Below are 15,356 nucleotides of genomic sequence, written 5' to 3'. Positions count from 1 at the left end.
ATCCTGCCTATCAGAAATAATTTAGGTAAAAAGTATGTAGGCTTGATCTGTTTAAAAATGGTCGCGGCGGTGTCAACTTAAAATGCTCCTTTGCTAAGTGAAGAGGTAATGTACACAAAGAAGAAATTCTGCCTACCTTGTCCAATTTGTCCACTGTTGAACAGATAGTACGGAACATATCACCTGGAACACCGCACACAGCAAACATCCCATCAAGGATGCGTCTGTCATTGACCTTAAACACAGATGTCCTTTTTTAATTACTTTTAAGTACAAATGATATTTAAAGATCTGTGTGATGTTACCTTGATGCGGAAGTCCCCAAGGTCCAACTCACTGAGGATTTCATGGACAATCCTCAAGCACTCAGCATCTGGAACCATGCTGTCATACTGGCCAGCAATGTCAAAATCCTACAACGCAGAGAATTAATAATGAAATGCATCTGTTATGAATTGACAACCATCTAAAAACATCTAAGACCAACAAAGCAACAACAAAATTACTAGAGGGGTGCCTGCTCCACTAGCAAATACTACTAACTAAAGAATAATATTTCAAACAAAGTCTTTGGCATAGACAGATACTGTAGTGGCCGATGAAGTACGATTGATGATGTTGTTTCCAGCCATTTGGAAGGATAACTTTATATTGTAAAAAAAAAAAAAAAAAAGTAGGGCTCTCACTAACGAATCATTTTGGATTGATTATTCCAACGAGCCATTCATTGAATAATCAAGAAACCAGGGCAAAAGACATAACGTCAACCCTTTTCTTGATCGATTTGGTCAAAATGGTCAACTTTTTCCCCAGCCCCAGTAAAAACTGCAAAAATATTTTGCATTTCTCTCATTTTACCTCAATCTAAAATTGTTGTGTATAGTATACGTTTTGGTTACCAGCAAAAATGTAAAAGGCAAAAATATCTACCTACCTACGTACATACCAACATAAATAATTTAACTAGATCTGCGAGCATGACTCACCATGACAACTGAGGAAAAACAGATCACCTTATTTTACCACACTGGAGTTGGCGGCAAGCCTACGAACGTATTTTTCACCGCAAATCTAATACGGCTGCAGCAGCGAAGGAGAGACGTCATGGGAGGAAATTGCTGCCCAATACGTAAGTTTGAATGTACTCTTTCATTGATGTAACATCTAACCATAAGATCGTAGCATAGCCTATAGTTATGAATTTAAGTAGGAATGAAATCTGATTATCATTTAGGTGCAATCCAACAGGAGAATAAAGAACTTCGAAGCAGCTCAAAATGAAACATAAAAACATTAGTTGTTAGGCTTGACAAATTACTTTGGTCGTATGATTATGTTGGGATGTAGACTAGAATCATTAACTTTGTTAATACCTTTCACCTTTCCTTGACTCGTGGAAAGTTTCCACATTCAGTTGTTGAAACTTTCCAAATGATGTGGAAACATCCTGGCTTATTTAGTTACAGTCGTATGCAAAGGTTTGGGCACCCCTAATCCTTTTCAAGATTTTCCTTTATAAATCATTGGTTGTTAGGATGAGCAATTTCAGTTAAATATATCATATAGCAGACAGTGATATTTGAGAAGTGAAATGAAGTTTATAAGATTTACAGAAAGTGTGCAATCATTACTTAAAAAAAAGTAGTCAGGTGCATAAATTTGGGCACCCTAACAGAAAACTTGCATCAATATTTATCACCAGCTTCCTGACCAACAGGAGACAGCATGTGAGGCTGGGGACCATCACATCTGACACCCAGACCACCAGCACTGGCGCCCCCCAGGGGTGCGTCCTCTCCCCACTGCTTTTCTCTCTCTACACCAACGATTGCTCCTCAGGCGACACTTCTGTGAAGCTCCTGAAGTATGCGGGCAACACCATTCTCATCGGACTAATCCGGGACGGGGACGAGACTGCGTACAGACAGGAGGGGGAGCGGCTGGTCCACTGGTGCAGCCAAAACCACCTGGAGCTGAACCCACTCAAGACCACAGAGATGACAGTGGACTTCAGGAGAGACCCTTCGCCACTTCCACCCCTCACTATCCTCAGTAATGCTATTCCCACCACAGACACCTTCAAGTTCCTGGGATCCACAATCTACCGGGACCTGAAATGGACCGGCCACATAGACTCTGACCGGAGGAAGGCCCAGCAGAGGTTGTACTTTCTGAGACAGCTCATGAAAGTTCAACCTTCCACAGGAGCTGCTGAAGACCTTCTACACTGCCATCATCCAGTCTATCCTCTGCACCGCCATCACTGTCTGGTTTGGATCGGCCACCAAACAAGACAAGCACAGACGGCAATGGACAATCAGGACTGCGGAAAAGATAATCGGGACCAACCTCCCATCTATCCAAGACTTGTACCTGTCCAGAACTAGGAAACGTGCAAGTAACATCTCTCCAGACCCTTCTCACCGAGGTCACAGTCTGTTCGAACTACTCCCCTCCGGTCGGCGTTACAGAGCGCTGTACGCCAAAACCAGCAAACACAGACACAGCTTCTTCCCCCAGGCTGTTGCTCTGATGAACTCACACCACTCAGAGACATCACTGGGCAATAACATCCTGCTCTTGCCACTGAAAGAAGGGATGATAATGGCAAATGTGAAGAAACACTGTAAAGTAGCCGAGGGCAGTAATCCCTCGCTACATCGTGCTTTGTTTATTGCGGTTTCACTACATCGCAGATTTTTTTTCCAAATTAAAAAAATTGAGGAATTATGGCACAAAACTAGCCCACACGCCAACAGAAGGCAGGGACTGCCCACACAATTGCAGTGCGTACACTTGTACTTTTTTATAAAAAACATTTTGTAATAAGAGAGTTCTAAAAACATTTAGTGTTGTACATTGTTACAGAAAAATTGTTATAATAAGAGTTCTAAAAACATTTACAGTATATGTAAAGTTGTACCTCGTTATAAAAAATTTTTATAATAAAAGCTGTTCTAAAAACATATTTACAGTATGTCTTAAGAATTCTCCATGTTATGTTATTTAGTCGTGCTTTGATTTGAGGTAGGGTGATTTATTTTGAAGGCCGTTTTCAGACGATACCACTTCCTGTTTCACGTTCGTGAACATACAGGACTGTCTCAGAAAATTTGAATATTGTGATAAAGTTCTTTATTTTCTGTAATGCAATTAAAAAACCAAAAATGTCATACATAGCTCAGAGATTTCAGCTGTCAGTTTGCATTGAGGAACATAGCGAGGAAATGGAAGACCACAGGCACAGTTCTAATTAAGGCCCGTAGTGGCAGGCCAAGAAACATCTCAGATAAGCAGAGGCGAAGGATGGTGGGAACAGTCAAAGTCAACCCACAGAGCAGCTCCAAAGACCTACAACATGATCTTCATGCAGATGGTGACACTGTGCATCGTTCAACTATTCAGTGCACTTTGTACATGGAGATGCTGTATGGGAGAATAATGCGGCAGAACCCTTTTCTGCGCACATGCCACAAACAGAGTTGCTTGAGGTATCCTAAAGCAGTGGTCCACAACCACCGGGTCGCGGACCGGTACCGGTCCGTGGGTCACTTGGTACAAAGCCGCACAGAAAAAAAATATATATATATATTTTAATCGACGATCAATTAATTTAGGTCAAGACGCTCGTCCCGGTCACGTGACATGTTTCCCGAGTCGAGCCCGCAAAGCTAGCAAAAATGAGTAAGAATTTATTTTGAAAAATATAAAAAAAACTGGCAATTCTCTCCCAATTACATCCATCGGTGCATCTGTGTCTCTTGACACAGGTTAATTCAGGTCAAGACGCCCGTCCCGGTCACGTGACATGTCACCCCAGCCAAGCCCGCGAAGCGACTAAAAATGAGCAAGAAACAGAGATGTTTGGAAAGCATCTTCGGAAATGGAAAAAAGCCCAATGAGGAGACGGAAGAAGAAGAGGCTACGACTTCTAAGAAAAGAAAAGCTGCATTTAAAAGAAAATTTCAGGAGTCCTACTTAAAATATGGATTTATCGCTACAGGTGACTGACGCGCCAAGCCCACTCTGCATAATATGTGGCGAGAGGCTAGCTGACGAGGCATTGAAGCCTTCAAAACTGCTTCGGCACATGGAGACCAAGCATCCTGCATTATAAGACAAACCTTTGGAATTTTTTTGAAAGAAAAACGCTTCGGGTGTCATTGTCTCCATTGATTGTTGAATTAGTGGGAGCACTGAGCTTGTTTCTCAGAAACAAGCCGGTCCCATCTAGGCATAATCGGTGAGTTTTATTTTTATGTGGTTTATATTTGGTTTTATGCCAGTAGTATCATTTTATTTCATTGTATTTATATATTTATTTTAAATGTATTATTTATTTATATAAATGTATTATTTATTTATATAAAGGCCGGTCCGCGAAAATATTTCTGACACGTTAACAGTCCGTGGCGCAAAAAAGGTTGGGGACCACTGTCCTAAAGCACTTTTGGACAAGCCAGCTTCATTTTCGAAAGCTGTGCTGTGGACTGATGAAACAAAAATTTAGTTATTTGGACATAACAAGGGGCGGTATGCATGGAGGAAGAAGAACACAGCATTCCATGACAAACACTTGCTACCCACAGTCAAATTTGGTGGTGGTTCCATCATGCTGTGGGGCTGTGTGGCCAATGCAGGTCATCCCGGACAACACCTCTCACCCCCTCCATGACATTATGGGGTCCCCGAGAAGCTCCTTCAGCAGCAGACTGTTACACCACGGTGTAAGAAGGAGAGGTTCCGCAGGTCCTTTATTCCCACTGCTATACAACACATGCAGCACCTGATCATGCGTTGGTTTCCTTCCATTATCTTGACCACTACTAGTACTTGTTTTCGTTTGTGCACTTGTCTTTGTCTGTATTATCCATTTTTACATTTTGCACATGTTTCTTGTATTCTTGCACTCTTGTACGCTGCTGTGACAAGAAAATGTCCCCACTGTGGGATAAATTGAGTTCTATCTAATCTAATCTACAAAATATTGATGTTATTTTTCTGTAGGGGTGCCCAAACGTATGCACCTGCCTACTTTTGTTTAAGGAATGATTGCACACTTTCTGCAAATGCTATAAACTTCATTTCACTTCTCAAATATCACTGTGTTTGTCTGCTATATGATATATTTAACTGAAATTGCTGATCCGAACAACCAATGATTTATAAAGAAAAATCGTGAAAATGATCAGGGGTGCCCAAACTTTTGCATACAGCTATCTAAAATGCTCCACTAATATCGGTTTACACAACCTCGTAAAACAAAGCGCTAGGACCCTCTGCACTGATGAACCGGTTTGCAGAGGAGACCACCAAAACCTGTTCACTATCACCCCCTCCTTGTTTTCTCTCAATAAATATTCCCTTGCAAGAGGCGAAAGGCAGACTGCGTTCAAGCACCTCTGTATCCTACAAAGTGATGAAGGCTTTCTCCACTTCCAAGTGCTAAAAGGGCAAACTGTATCCAGTGTGGTTCTTGCAAAGAAGGTAGAGTGAGGAAAACTAACAATAGTCAAAAGGTAAGGCATGTTTTGATAGGCTGTGATTGCACCTTACTTTGATTTTAATTTAATTACAGTGTTGGCCCGAATATAAGACGGTGGTTTTTGCATTGAAATAAGACTGAAAAAGTGGGGGTCGTCTTACATTCGGGGCTAAACATTATACATTTTTGGACAGTTACATCACCACGCCTTGAGTCTCGCGTGAGTTACCTCAGCTAATCACGGTTGTTAGAGTTTGTGCGCAAGTTAAAAGTTGCTGGTATCGTCTGAGTGTGTTGCTATGATCGTGTGCGTCTTTGACACAAAGTGAGTACCGTTTTTTTCCATGTATAATATTAGTTTACATTTAACATCATGTTACTTTCTAAACCCACATGCTTGTAAAAGTAAAAACGTAGCTTTGTGTTTTTTTGTTTCGATGTGCTCCTTTAATGTTCCTAGCAACGCGACCTCCATAGTTGAAGATGCCGTCGCGACGGGCGGAGGAATGCTCGCGAGTCGCCGAGGCTAACGTTGCCCGCTCCCCCTCATATATAAAAAAATTATTTTCTCTACGGATTTACACGATTCACTAAAATGATACTTTCGACGGAAAAAAAAAAACAGAAATTCGCGGAGCCGCGGAAAATTCTCATCCCTGATAATACCTATCTTATGGAAATGAATTATGAAAGATAAATTATAAAGATATAGATAGCATATAAATCAAAACATACAGGGATGAGTATGGCAAATGTGAAAAAACACTGAAAAGAAGCCGGGGGTCTGGGGGGGCGATTATATATATGTGTGTGTGTGTGTGTGTGTGTGTGTGTGTGTGTGTGTGTGTGTGTGTGTGTGTGTGTGTGTGTGTGCGTTCGCGTGTGTGTGTGTGTGTGCGTATATATGTATATATATACAGTGCCTTGCGAAAGTATTCGGCCCCCTTGAACCTTTCAACATTTCGCGACATTTCAGGCTTCAAACATAAAGATATAAAAGTTTAATTTTTTGTCAAGAATCAACAAGTGGGACACAATCGTGAAGTGGAACAAAATGTATTGGATAATTTAAACTTTTTTACCAAATAAAAAACTGAAAAGTGGGGCGTGCAATATTATTCGGCCCCCTTGCGCTAATACTTTGTAGCGCCACCTTTTGCTGCAATTACAGCTGCAAGTCGCTTGGGGTATGTCTATCAGTTTTGCACATCGAGAGACTGGAATTCTTCCTTGCAAAACAACTCGAGCTCAGTGAGGTTGGATGAGAGCGTTTGTGAACAGCAGTCTTCAGCACTTTCCACAGATTCTCGATTGGATTCAGGTCTGGACTTTGACTTGGCCATTCTGACACCTGGATACGTCTATTTGTGAACCATTCCATTGTAGATTTGGCTTTATGTTTTGGATCATTGTCCTGTTGGAAGATAAATCTCCGTCCCAGTCTCAGGTCTTTTGCAGACTCCAACAGGTTTTCTTCCAGAATGGTCCTGTATTTGGCTCCATCCATCTTCCCATCAATTTTAGCCATCTTCCCTGTCCCTGCTGAAGAAAAGCAGGCCCAAACCATGATGCTGCCACCACCATGTTTGACAGTGGGGATGGTGTGTTCAGGGTGATGAGCTGTGTTGCTTTTACGCCAAACATATCGTTTTGCATTGTGGCCAAAAAGTTCGATTTTGGTTTCATCTGACCAGAGCACCTTCTTCCACATGTTTGGTGTGTCTCCCAGGTGGCTTGTGGCAAACTTTAAACGAGACTTTTTATGGATATCTTTGAGAAATGGCTTTCTTCTTGCCACTCTTCCATAAAGGCCAGATTTGTGCAGTGCACGACTGATTGTTGTCCTATGGACAGACTCTCCCACCTCCGCTGTAGTTATCTGCAGTTCATCCAGAGCAGGGGTCACCAACTCCGGTCCTCAAGGGCGCCAATCCAGCCTGTTTTAGATGTATCCCCCCTGCAACACACCTGATTCAAATAATCAGGATCGCTATCAGCCTTAATAGAGCTTGCTGATGAGCTGATCACCTAAAACAGGCTGGATTGGCGCCCTTGAGGACCGGAGTTGGTGACCCCTGATCCAGAGTGATCATGGGCCTCTTGGCTGCATCTGATCAGTCTTCTCCTTGTTTGAGATGAAAGTTTGGACGGACGGCCGGGTCTTGGTAGATTTGCAGTGGTCTTATACTCCTTCCATTTCAATATAATTGCTTGCACAGCGCTCCTTGAGATGTTTAAAGCTTGGGAAATCTTTTTGTATCCAAATCCGGCTTTAAACCTCTCCACAACAGTATCTCGGACCTGCCTGGTGTGTTCCCTTGTCTTCACGGTTCTCTCTGCGCTTTAAACAGAACCCTGAGACTATCAAAGAGCAGGTGCATTTATACGGAGACTTGATTACACACAGGGGCATTCTATTTATCATCATCAATCATTTAGGACAACATTGGATCATTCAAAGATCCTCACTGAACTTCTGGAGTGAGTTTGCTGCACTGAAAGTAAAGGGGCCGAATAATATTGCACGCCCCACTTTTCAGTTTTTTATTTGTTAAAAAAGTTTAAATTATCCAATAAATTTCGTTCCACTTCACGATTGTGTCCCACTTGTTGTTGATTCTTGACAAAAAATTTAAATTTTATATCTTTGTTTGAAGCCTGAAATGTGGCGAAATGTTGAAAGGTTCAAGGGGGCCGAATACTTTCGCAAGGCATTGTATATAGATGTAGATATATTGTATGTATATTGTGTACTATGTCTTGTCACCGTGGGATAGTGGGAACGTAATTTCGATTTCTTTGTGTGTCTTGGCATGTGAAGAAATTAACAATAAAGCAGACTTTGACTTTATATAGATAGATATAGATATATAGATATATATATATTAGGCGTGATGAGCTTTTCTCAGCTTTCTCAGTATTTTTTGCCACCTTTCCCAACTTCTACTGCACGTGTTGCAGCCATGAAATTCTAAGTTAATTATTATTTGAAAAATAAAATAAAGTTTATGAGTTTGAGCATTAAATATGTTGTCTTTGTAGTGTATTCAATTGAATATAAGTTGAAAAGGATTTTCAAATCATTGTATTTTGTTTTTATTTACATTTTACACAATTTCCCAACTTCAACCGAATCCGGTTTGTAAATGACTCGTCTACAAGTGAAGAAAACCCAATCGCAGATTCACATTGTGGCAGTGTAAAAACACTTAGTTCTCCGTGTAACTAAGGCGAAATGATGTGACGAAAGTAGCACCAAAATGCTGCCGAAAATAAGGCGGATGTTGTCGCATCATCCCTGATAATGAGGTGCTCATTAGGGGTGTAACGATTCATCGATACACATCGATTAATCGATATAATGCTCTACGATTTATTGGCATCGATGCTAAACATAAACATCGATTTATACCGCCGTGTTTGACCTCGGACATTAGACGCGACTTTATTTTGAAATCCAGTTCATTGTTGCTTGCTTCCTCTTTCCGGGAGCAGTACGCGGCGTGCTGTGTTGTGAGCAGAGCAGGCACGTGAAAGGGGAGCCGACAACTACGCGGCTCCTGGGCTGGTGCTATGGCTAGTGTCCAAGAAGACGAGGAAATTCGCTCCCCTTTGGGCTTCAAGTCATTCGTTTGGAAGCATTTTGGATTCCAAAGAAAAGATGGCTCAACGGACAATTAAAATTATTGTAAATAAATAGTTCAGTAATGCACTTTAAAGTTAATGGTATTACAAAAAAAGAAAGAATATTCATTTTTCTTTACTTATATGAGAAAAAATATAGGAATTTGATAAAGTTCAGTGTTAAAATAAGCACTTTGTATACTACAATACTCTTGTAATTTCCTAAATAAAGAGTTTGCAGTACCTTGTTGATTTTGCGTATGAATTGTTATAAATCAGGATATTGTTCGATATTTTTTATTTAAAAAAAATAAATAAAAATAAAAATATCGATCGTGGAGCACTATATCGTGATGTATCGTGAATGAATCACAGCAGGCTTTAAGATATCGGCAAATATTGTATCGCGGTTCTTTGTATCGATATGATATCGTATCGTGACAAAACCCGCGATTTACACCCCTAGTGCTCATACATTTCTTTGGGTTGACAGTCATAATGGCCCTCCAAAAGAAGCTATGACTACAATGTGGCCCGCGAAAAAAATGAGTTTGACACCCCTGCCCTAACACTTTCCTTCAAGCTGTAGAAACTCCAATGATTGGAGTTTCTACAGCTTGAAGGGTATAGGAAAGGGCCTATACAGTCCTCATGCTCCCCAACAGAAACGTAGCGACAATCTGGAGAAAAGTGGGTCGAAGATCGGCCAGGTTAACCGGCAGCCTAGGAGAAGTTATGATGCAAACTTCAAGATGATGGTGTTAAATGAGGTAGAGTCTTCAAACAATTGCAAAGCGGCTGTGAAATATGGTGTCACAGAGTGTAATGTACGGAGATGGAGAGCTCAAAAAGATCGCCTAAAAAATGCTCAGAGAAAAGCTTTCCATGGTCCTCAGAGCGGCCGCTTTCAAAAGCTCGACAGAATCATTTGTTTCAGATGTACTGTAATCATTTTCTGTATAAAAATTAAATTTGGTGTTCAAAAAGTCATTTTTCAAACTTGAGTCCTGAAAAAGAAGGGGTCGTCTTATAATCCGGATCCTCTTATATTCGGGCCAATATGGTATTTTAAATGGATTTACGCTATTAAACAAGATCAATATCAATTTAAACAAAAATATTGATTCGGTGGCTACTTCGAATAATTTAAACCCCAAACAAAATGTTTTCCAACGTCCTCTCAGTAAATTTTACACTTGGTGGATTAACACTTGACACAAAAGCATTTACCGTAATTTTCGGACTATAAGTCGCGGTTTTTTTTCATAGTTTGGGTGGGGGGGCGACTTATACTGAGGACTTATATGTGAATTTTTTCAAAAATTTCAAAATTCCAAATAAATAAAGTGAAACCGCGATAAACGAACCGCGATGTAGCAAGGGATTACTGTAATTTGAATTTCAAGTGACGTCAGCAGCGCGGCGCGGCGGTTGTTTACATAAAGGACAAAGATTCGATCACGGGATGACGAAGATGACGAAGGGCCCCACGTGCTACCGGCATCATTAGCGGCTTTGTTTGTAAGTGACACGGAGGACGAAGAGTTTGAAGGATTTAATGATTTGGAGTGACACAGAAGGTTTGAAAAACTATTATGGCTTTTACGCACGCCCGGTCCTACTCTACAGAGCTCTCTTTCACCTCCGTGGATTGAAGTCGGGGGCCGGCGCTCTTTCCTTGTACTTTGTTAACGCTACAATATAGTTATATACTAGATCTGTGGAATAACGACGAGGCTGACGTCAGGGCGCACGCGCGGCGTTGTTGACAAAGGACGAGGAATTTGATCGATGGATTTAATGATTTAGAGTGACACAGATGGTTGGATAATATTATTGCTTATATAATAGTTATTTGATATATAATTTATATATCGTTGGCGCGCACCCATTGTTGACAAAGGATGATCGATGGATTTAATGAATTGGAGTGACACAGATGGTTTTATAAACGTGTTATTTATGTTCCGTTTTTTCCCATGTATAATGCGCAAAATTTAACTAATTTATTGTCCTAAAATCTGGGGTGCGCATTATACATGGATACAATTATTATTTTATTTTAATTTTATTTTTTTTAAGAAAATCTCCCTCGAAATAAAACTTGAAATCACCTTTCTTCTTGTTTGTTGTCAATCGCGCATCGCATTCAGCCATCCTGCCCAACACACTTAGTAAAATTCATAATTGACGACATCGTTTGATGCGATGATGCAATCGTTGATGGTGTGTTATTGTCAAATATTGTTTGTTTGTTTTTTAATCTCCATCGCACACCGGATATCATACGGAGGCCGCCATTACAGATGCGCAGAACGGATGCGCAAGACACGTCAGCTATATAAAGAGCGAGACTTCAGTTCTCTACCTAAATGCGTATTACAGGTAATATTTTATTTCACACTTTGCCTTGTTCCTTTCTTCTCTGCTGTTCACTTCAAACACGCTCCATACGAACACAATGCTCTCGTATCAGACGCTTGCTCGATCACCTGCTCGTTTGCTGTCACAATGTACCCTACACAAATCCGAAACATTTCTTCGCTATCGAGTTTGCTAGCGCATGCGCAGTGATACTGACCGGCAGAATAACATCCGGTTGTTCCCAAAGATGATCTTTTTTCTGAAATAATTTTACGTTTACGGACTTAAGTAGGAGTCAAAATATGGGTGCGTATTATACATGGGTACAGGCTTTTTTCCAGCATCGACATGCCATTTTTAAGGTGCGTATTATACATGGAAAAAAACGGTAATAGTTTTTCGAATAACTCTGAATGTTACGTCAGGCCCGTTCTCAGCTCTTCGTTTGTGTTTATGTCACGTTAGCATACCTATCGTTTAGCCTGTTGTTGCTTGTTCATGTCTGTTCTTGGTGTTGGATTTCGTCGAATAAATTTGCCCCAAAATGCGAGTTATACTCCGGAGCGACTTATATATGTTTCTTTTCACGTTATTGTGCATTTTATGGCTAATGCGACCTATATTCCGGAGCGACTTTTAGTCCAAAAAATACCTATTTTATACCTATTGTAGTCATTTAAAATGTGACGCTGAAGCCTACACCAACACTCATTAAAATACTATTTTAAAACAGAGTTCTGCTCAGCCAACAGAAAAAAAAGTAATGCTCTGCATCCCTGATATAAAGAAAAGCGCCATTTGCAAAAAAAAAAAAAAAAAACAGTGCTATGCATAAAGTTTGCTCTGATGTGAATGCTCATCCGCGGTGTGTGGGACTCGAACTCATAGTGTCTACTCACAAGACAGGAGAGTGTACCACTACACCATCAGGCATCCCACGGCCGGAGAAAGTTATTGAGATATATTATACTGTTTGAAAAAAAGCGGTAGCATTCGAAAAGATATTCTTCTAGAAATGATAAAACGTCCATAATCTGGGTCAGAAGATTCTCTCACGACGTAAAGCCTTTTGAATTATTACGGCTTTGATGTCGATCAGATTTTGAATGAACGGCCAATCCTTGATTAAGCGCTTTCTTTGAGTGGGAGGAGACTGGTTGAAACTCTGGGTCTCTTATAGTAAACCTGCCAGCAAGCAGGTTATGTTCACAGAGCAAGTTACCGCAGTAACTGACCCAGAGTCTAAGTTCCCTCTCTTTCTGGAACGGATAACTCAGAGTTTCCCTCATTTCAGGGTTAACTTACTCAGAGTTTTCACATAACCCGCTTTCTGGAATACCCCTCAGGTTAACGCGCTAGCAGAAAAACGTAAAAAAATAAACATTCATTTTCTGGAGCCAATAGGTAGCGCTACCACTAAAAAATAAGCTGTCTTCAGACCGGGACTATCATCAAATGTGTACAATTTGAAGAAGATAGGATCATCTGAGTCAAGTTGCAGCAGGTTTTATTGTCATGGTGCATCACCAGATTTTGCTGCACCATAATAGCCACGCCCTTTAGAGAAAAGTCACAAATTTCGATGTAGGGCATACTCAATCAACATCTTGAGTTGTTCTGATAAATTTTCAGATGGATTTCTTCAATGGGTTCGGTGCAGTACATCAAAGTGTACTAGGTGGCGCTATAAGTATAAGTGGCACTTTAAAGTATCTAAGAATTACTCATTTCAATGTCTTCAGGTCGCGACTACATTCATGTGACATTTCAGATATTCTGGCTCATGTGTCGGGTTGTTGAGATTTTCATCGTGTGTCAAAGAAAGAAGCTGTTGTCATTTTGAAAACAAAATTTTTTGGCAGTTGTTTTCTCATGTCTAAAGATGGTACAACGCATCGGATTGGATCCTTTAGGGCAGGGGTGTCAAACTCGTTTTTTTCGCGGGCCGCATTGTAGTCATAGTTTCTTTCGGAGGGCCATTATGACTGTCAACCCAAATAAATGTATGAGCACCTCATATTATATACAGTAAAAGCTACAAAACCAACTGACAAATAACTCGTTTTCAAATCAGACGAGGATAAACTGGTCAAATAATTTAAAAAAATATATTATTAAAATAGAAGACAATTTGCAATTCTAGTAATGACACACGAATTTGATGCACAATTTGTCTTCGCGGGCCACATAAAATGATGTGGCGGGCCGTATCAGGCCCCCGGGCCTTGAGTTTGACACCTGTGCTTTAGGGCAAGGGTGCAAAAGTATGACCTCTGTAAATGTGCAAATTTCAGCCAAAATTAGACATTAATACATTCATAACTCTTATCCTGTTCATTTTAGACATGGGCTGGCATGGATTTTTTTTGTACATCTCTGGGTGCTACGCGTGTCTGCCAATTTTCACAGTTCTAAGTCAATGGAATTTGTTCCCCACTCTAGGTGGCGCTACAGAGCAATTTTGCTCATGACAACTTCAAAATAGCAAATTTTTCATCAGGGCTGATGAATGTACATTTGGTGAGTTTCCGTGCATGTTTTGGGTGTCAAAATAGGATAGGATGCTTTACTGAGAAAAATAAAAAAATGACCTCACAGCGGTCACTACTTAGGCCCTAATAATTCCTAGAAAAACAATAGCAACCTCACAGCGCTTGCTGCTCAGGCCCTAATAAATAAATAATATTCTGGAGGACGTTCTCGTCAAACATTTGTACATTCTGGTAATATCAGAAAACTTCTAATAGACCAAATTGGGTAAATCAGTAAAAGGTTAACAGCAGAACTTGGATAGGGCAAATTTAAATGGACTCACACATTGGTAAAACTCTCGATAGCGTCCACGGGTCATAGCAGGGTTATCACGGCGGTAAACCTTAGCAATATGATAGCGCTTGATGTTGGTGATCTTGTTCATCGCCAGGTAACGAGCAAATGGCACCTGAAAGTGAGGGTATTAAGGCAAACATCATTTTGTTGTGTTGTTTACTTGTATGTATATTGTGTACTTTGTCTTGGCACAGTGGGATAGTGGGAACGTAATTTCGATCTCTGTGTGTCTTGGCATGTGAAGACATTGACAATAAAGCAGACTTTGACTTTGACTAAAAGACAGCTGAGTGATTTAAAATTGCTTAAACTGGTTGTTCCCTGGCGGCTCGGTGACGCACTGGGTAGCACGTCCGCCTCACAGTTAGGAGGGTGCGGGTTCGATTCCACCTCCGGCCCTCCCTGTGCGGAGTTTGCATGTTCTCCCCGAGCCCGCGTGGGCACTCCGGTTTCCTCCCACATCCCAAAAAGATGCTTGGTAGGCCGATTGAAGACTCCAAATTGTCCCTAGGTGTGAGTGCGAGTGCAAATGGTTGTTTGTCTCTGTGTGCCCTGCGATTGGCTGGCAACCGGTTCGGGGTGTCCCCCGCCTACTGCCCGATGACGGCTGGGATAGGCTCCAGCACGCCCGCGACCCCCGTGGGGACTAAGCGGTTCAGAAAATGGATGGATGGATGGTTGTTCCCTTATTTGGTTTTCTGAAGACACTGATGAAAAACAATATATGATTTGAGTTTCATATTTTGTGTTGTTTAAGGGGCATACATCATGGAAAATTGACTTTTTTTGCTTTAAAAACAATTTTCTTGTGTATTTGGACTCTCCAGGCGTGTTAAAAAGTGCAATATATGTATACAAGTGTAATTCTGATTCTGATCTATGGAAACGACGGAAACAGTAAAGCGGTTAGCTTGAGATGACAAAATAATAAACTGTATTTCACTTTGTCTATGCACTCGTTTTCATAGCATTAGCGTCAGTCTTTTTGCCGATTTTGGAGCTGTGCGCTCTATGTTTTCACTTGTTGTGGATGTATTTTGAATATTTGTATCAG

General features: G+C 40.9%; 2 protein-coding genes and 1 long non-coding RNA gene across 5 annotated transcripts in view; 2 read left to right on the top strand and 1 right to left on the bottom strand.

The window, feature by feature from the left end:
* Positions 1-15,356, top strand: part of tctn1 (tectonic family member 1) — a 1,200,810-nt gene that overhangs the window by 353,658 nt on the left and 831,796 nt on the right. The window lies entirely within an intron of this gene.
* The window catches only part of LOC119129586, a 539,655-nt gene that overhangs the window by 9,088 nt on the left and 515,211 nt on the right, over positions 1-15,356 (top strand). Inside the window, exon 2 of the long non-coding RNA XR_005099281.1 lies at positions 4,424-4,640. This is a non-coding gene — a long non-coding RNA (uncharacterized LOC119129586). The remainder of the gene's footprint in view (positions 1-4,423; positions 4,641-15,356) is intronic.
* Positions 1-15,356, bottom strand: part of hars (histidyl-tRNA synthetase) — a 74,093-nt gene that overhangs the window by 52,285 nt on the left and 6,452 nt on the right. For all 3 annotated transcript variants that reach the window (XM_037262859.1, XM_037262858.1, XM_037262857.1), the window contains 3 exons: positions 14,289-14,414; positions 306-413; positions 137-235 (listed from right to left, as the gene is read on the bottom strand). In XM_037262859.1, coding sequence (XP_037118754.1) covers positions 137-235; positions 306-413; positions 14,289-14,414 — 333 coding nt within the window. The remainder of the gene's footprint in view (positions 1-136; positions 236-305; positions 414-14,288; positions 14,415-15,356) is intronic.

The sequence above is a fragment of the Syngnathus acus genome, chromosome 10 (genome assembly GCF_901709675.1).
Source record: "Syngnathus acus chromosome 10, fSynAcu1.2, whole genome shotgun sequence".
In the NCBI taxonomy this organism is placed as follows: Eukaryota; Metazoa; Chordata; class Actinopteri; order Syngnathiformes; family Syngnathidae; genus Syngnathus; species Syngnathus acus.
The sequence above is the reverse complement of the archived record's forward strand: the minus strand, read 5'-3'. Positions and strand labels throughout refer to the sequence as shown.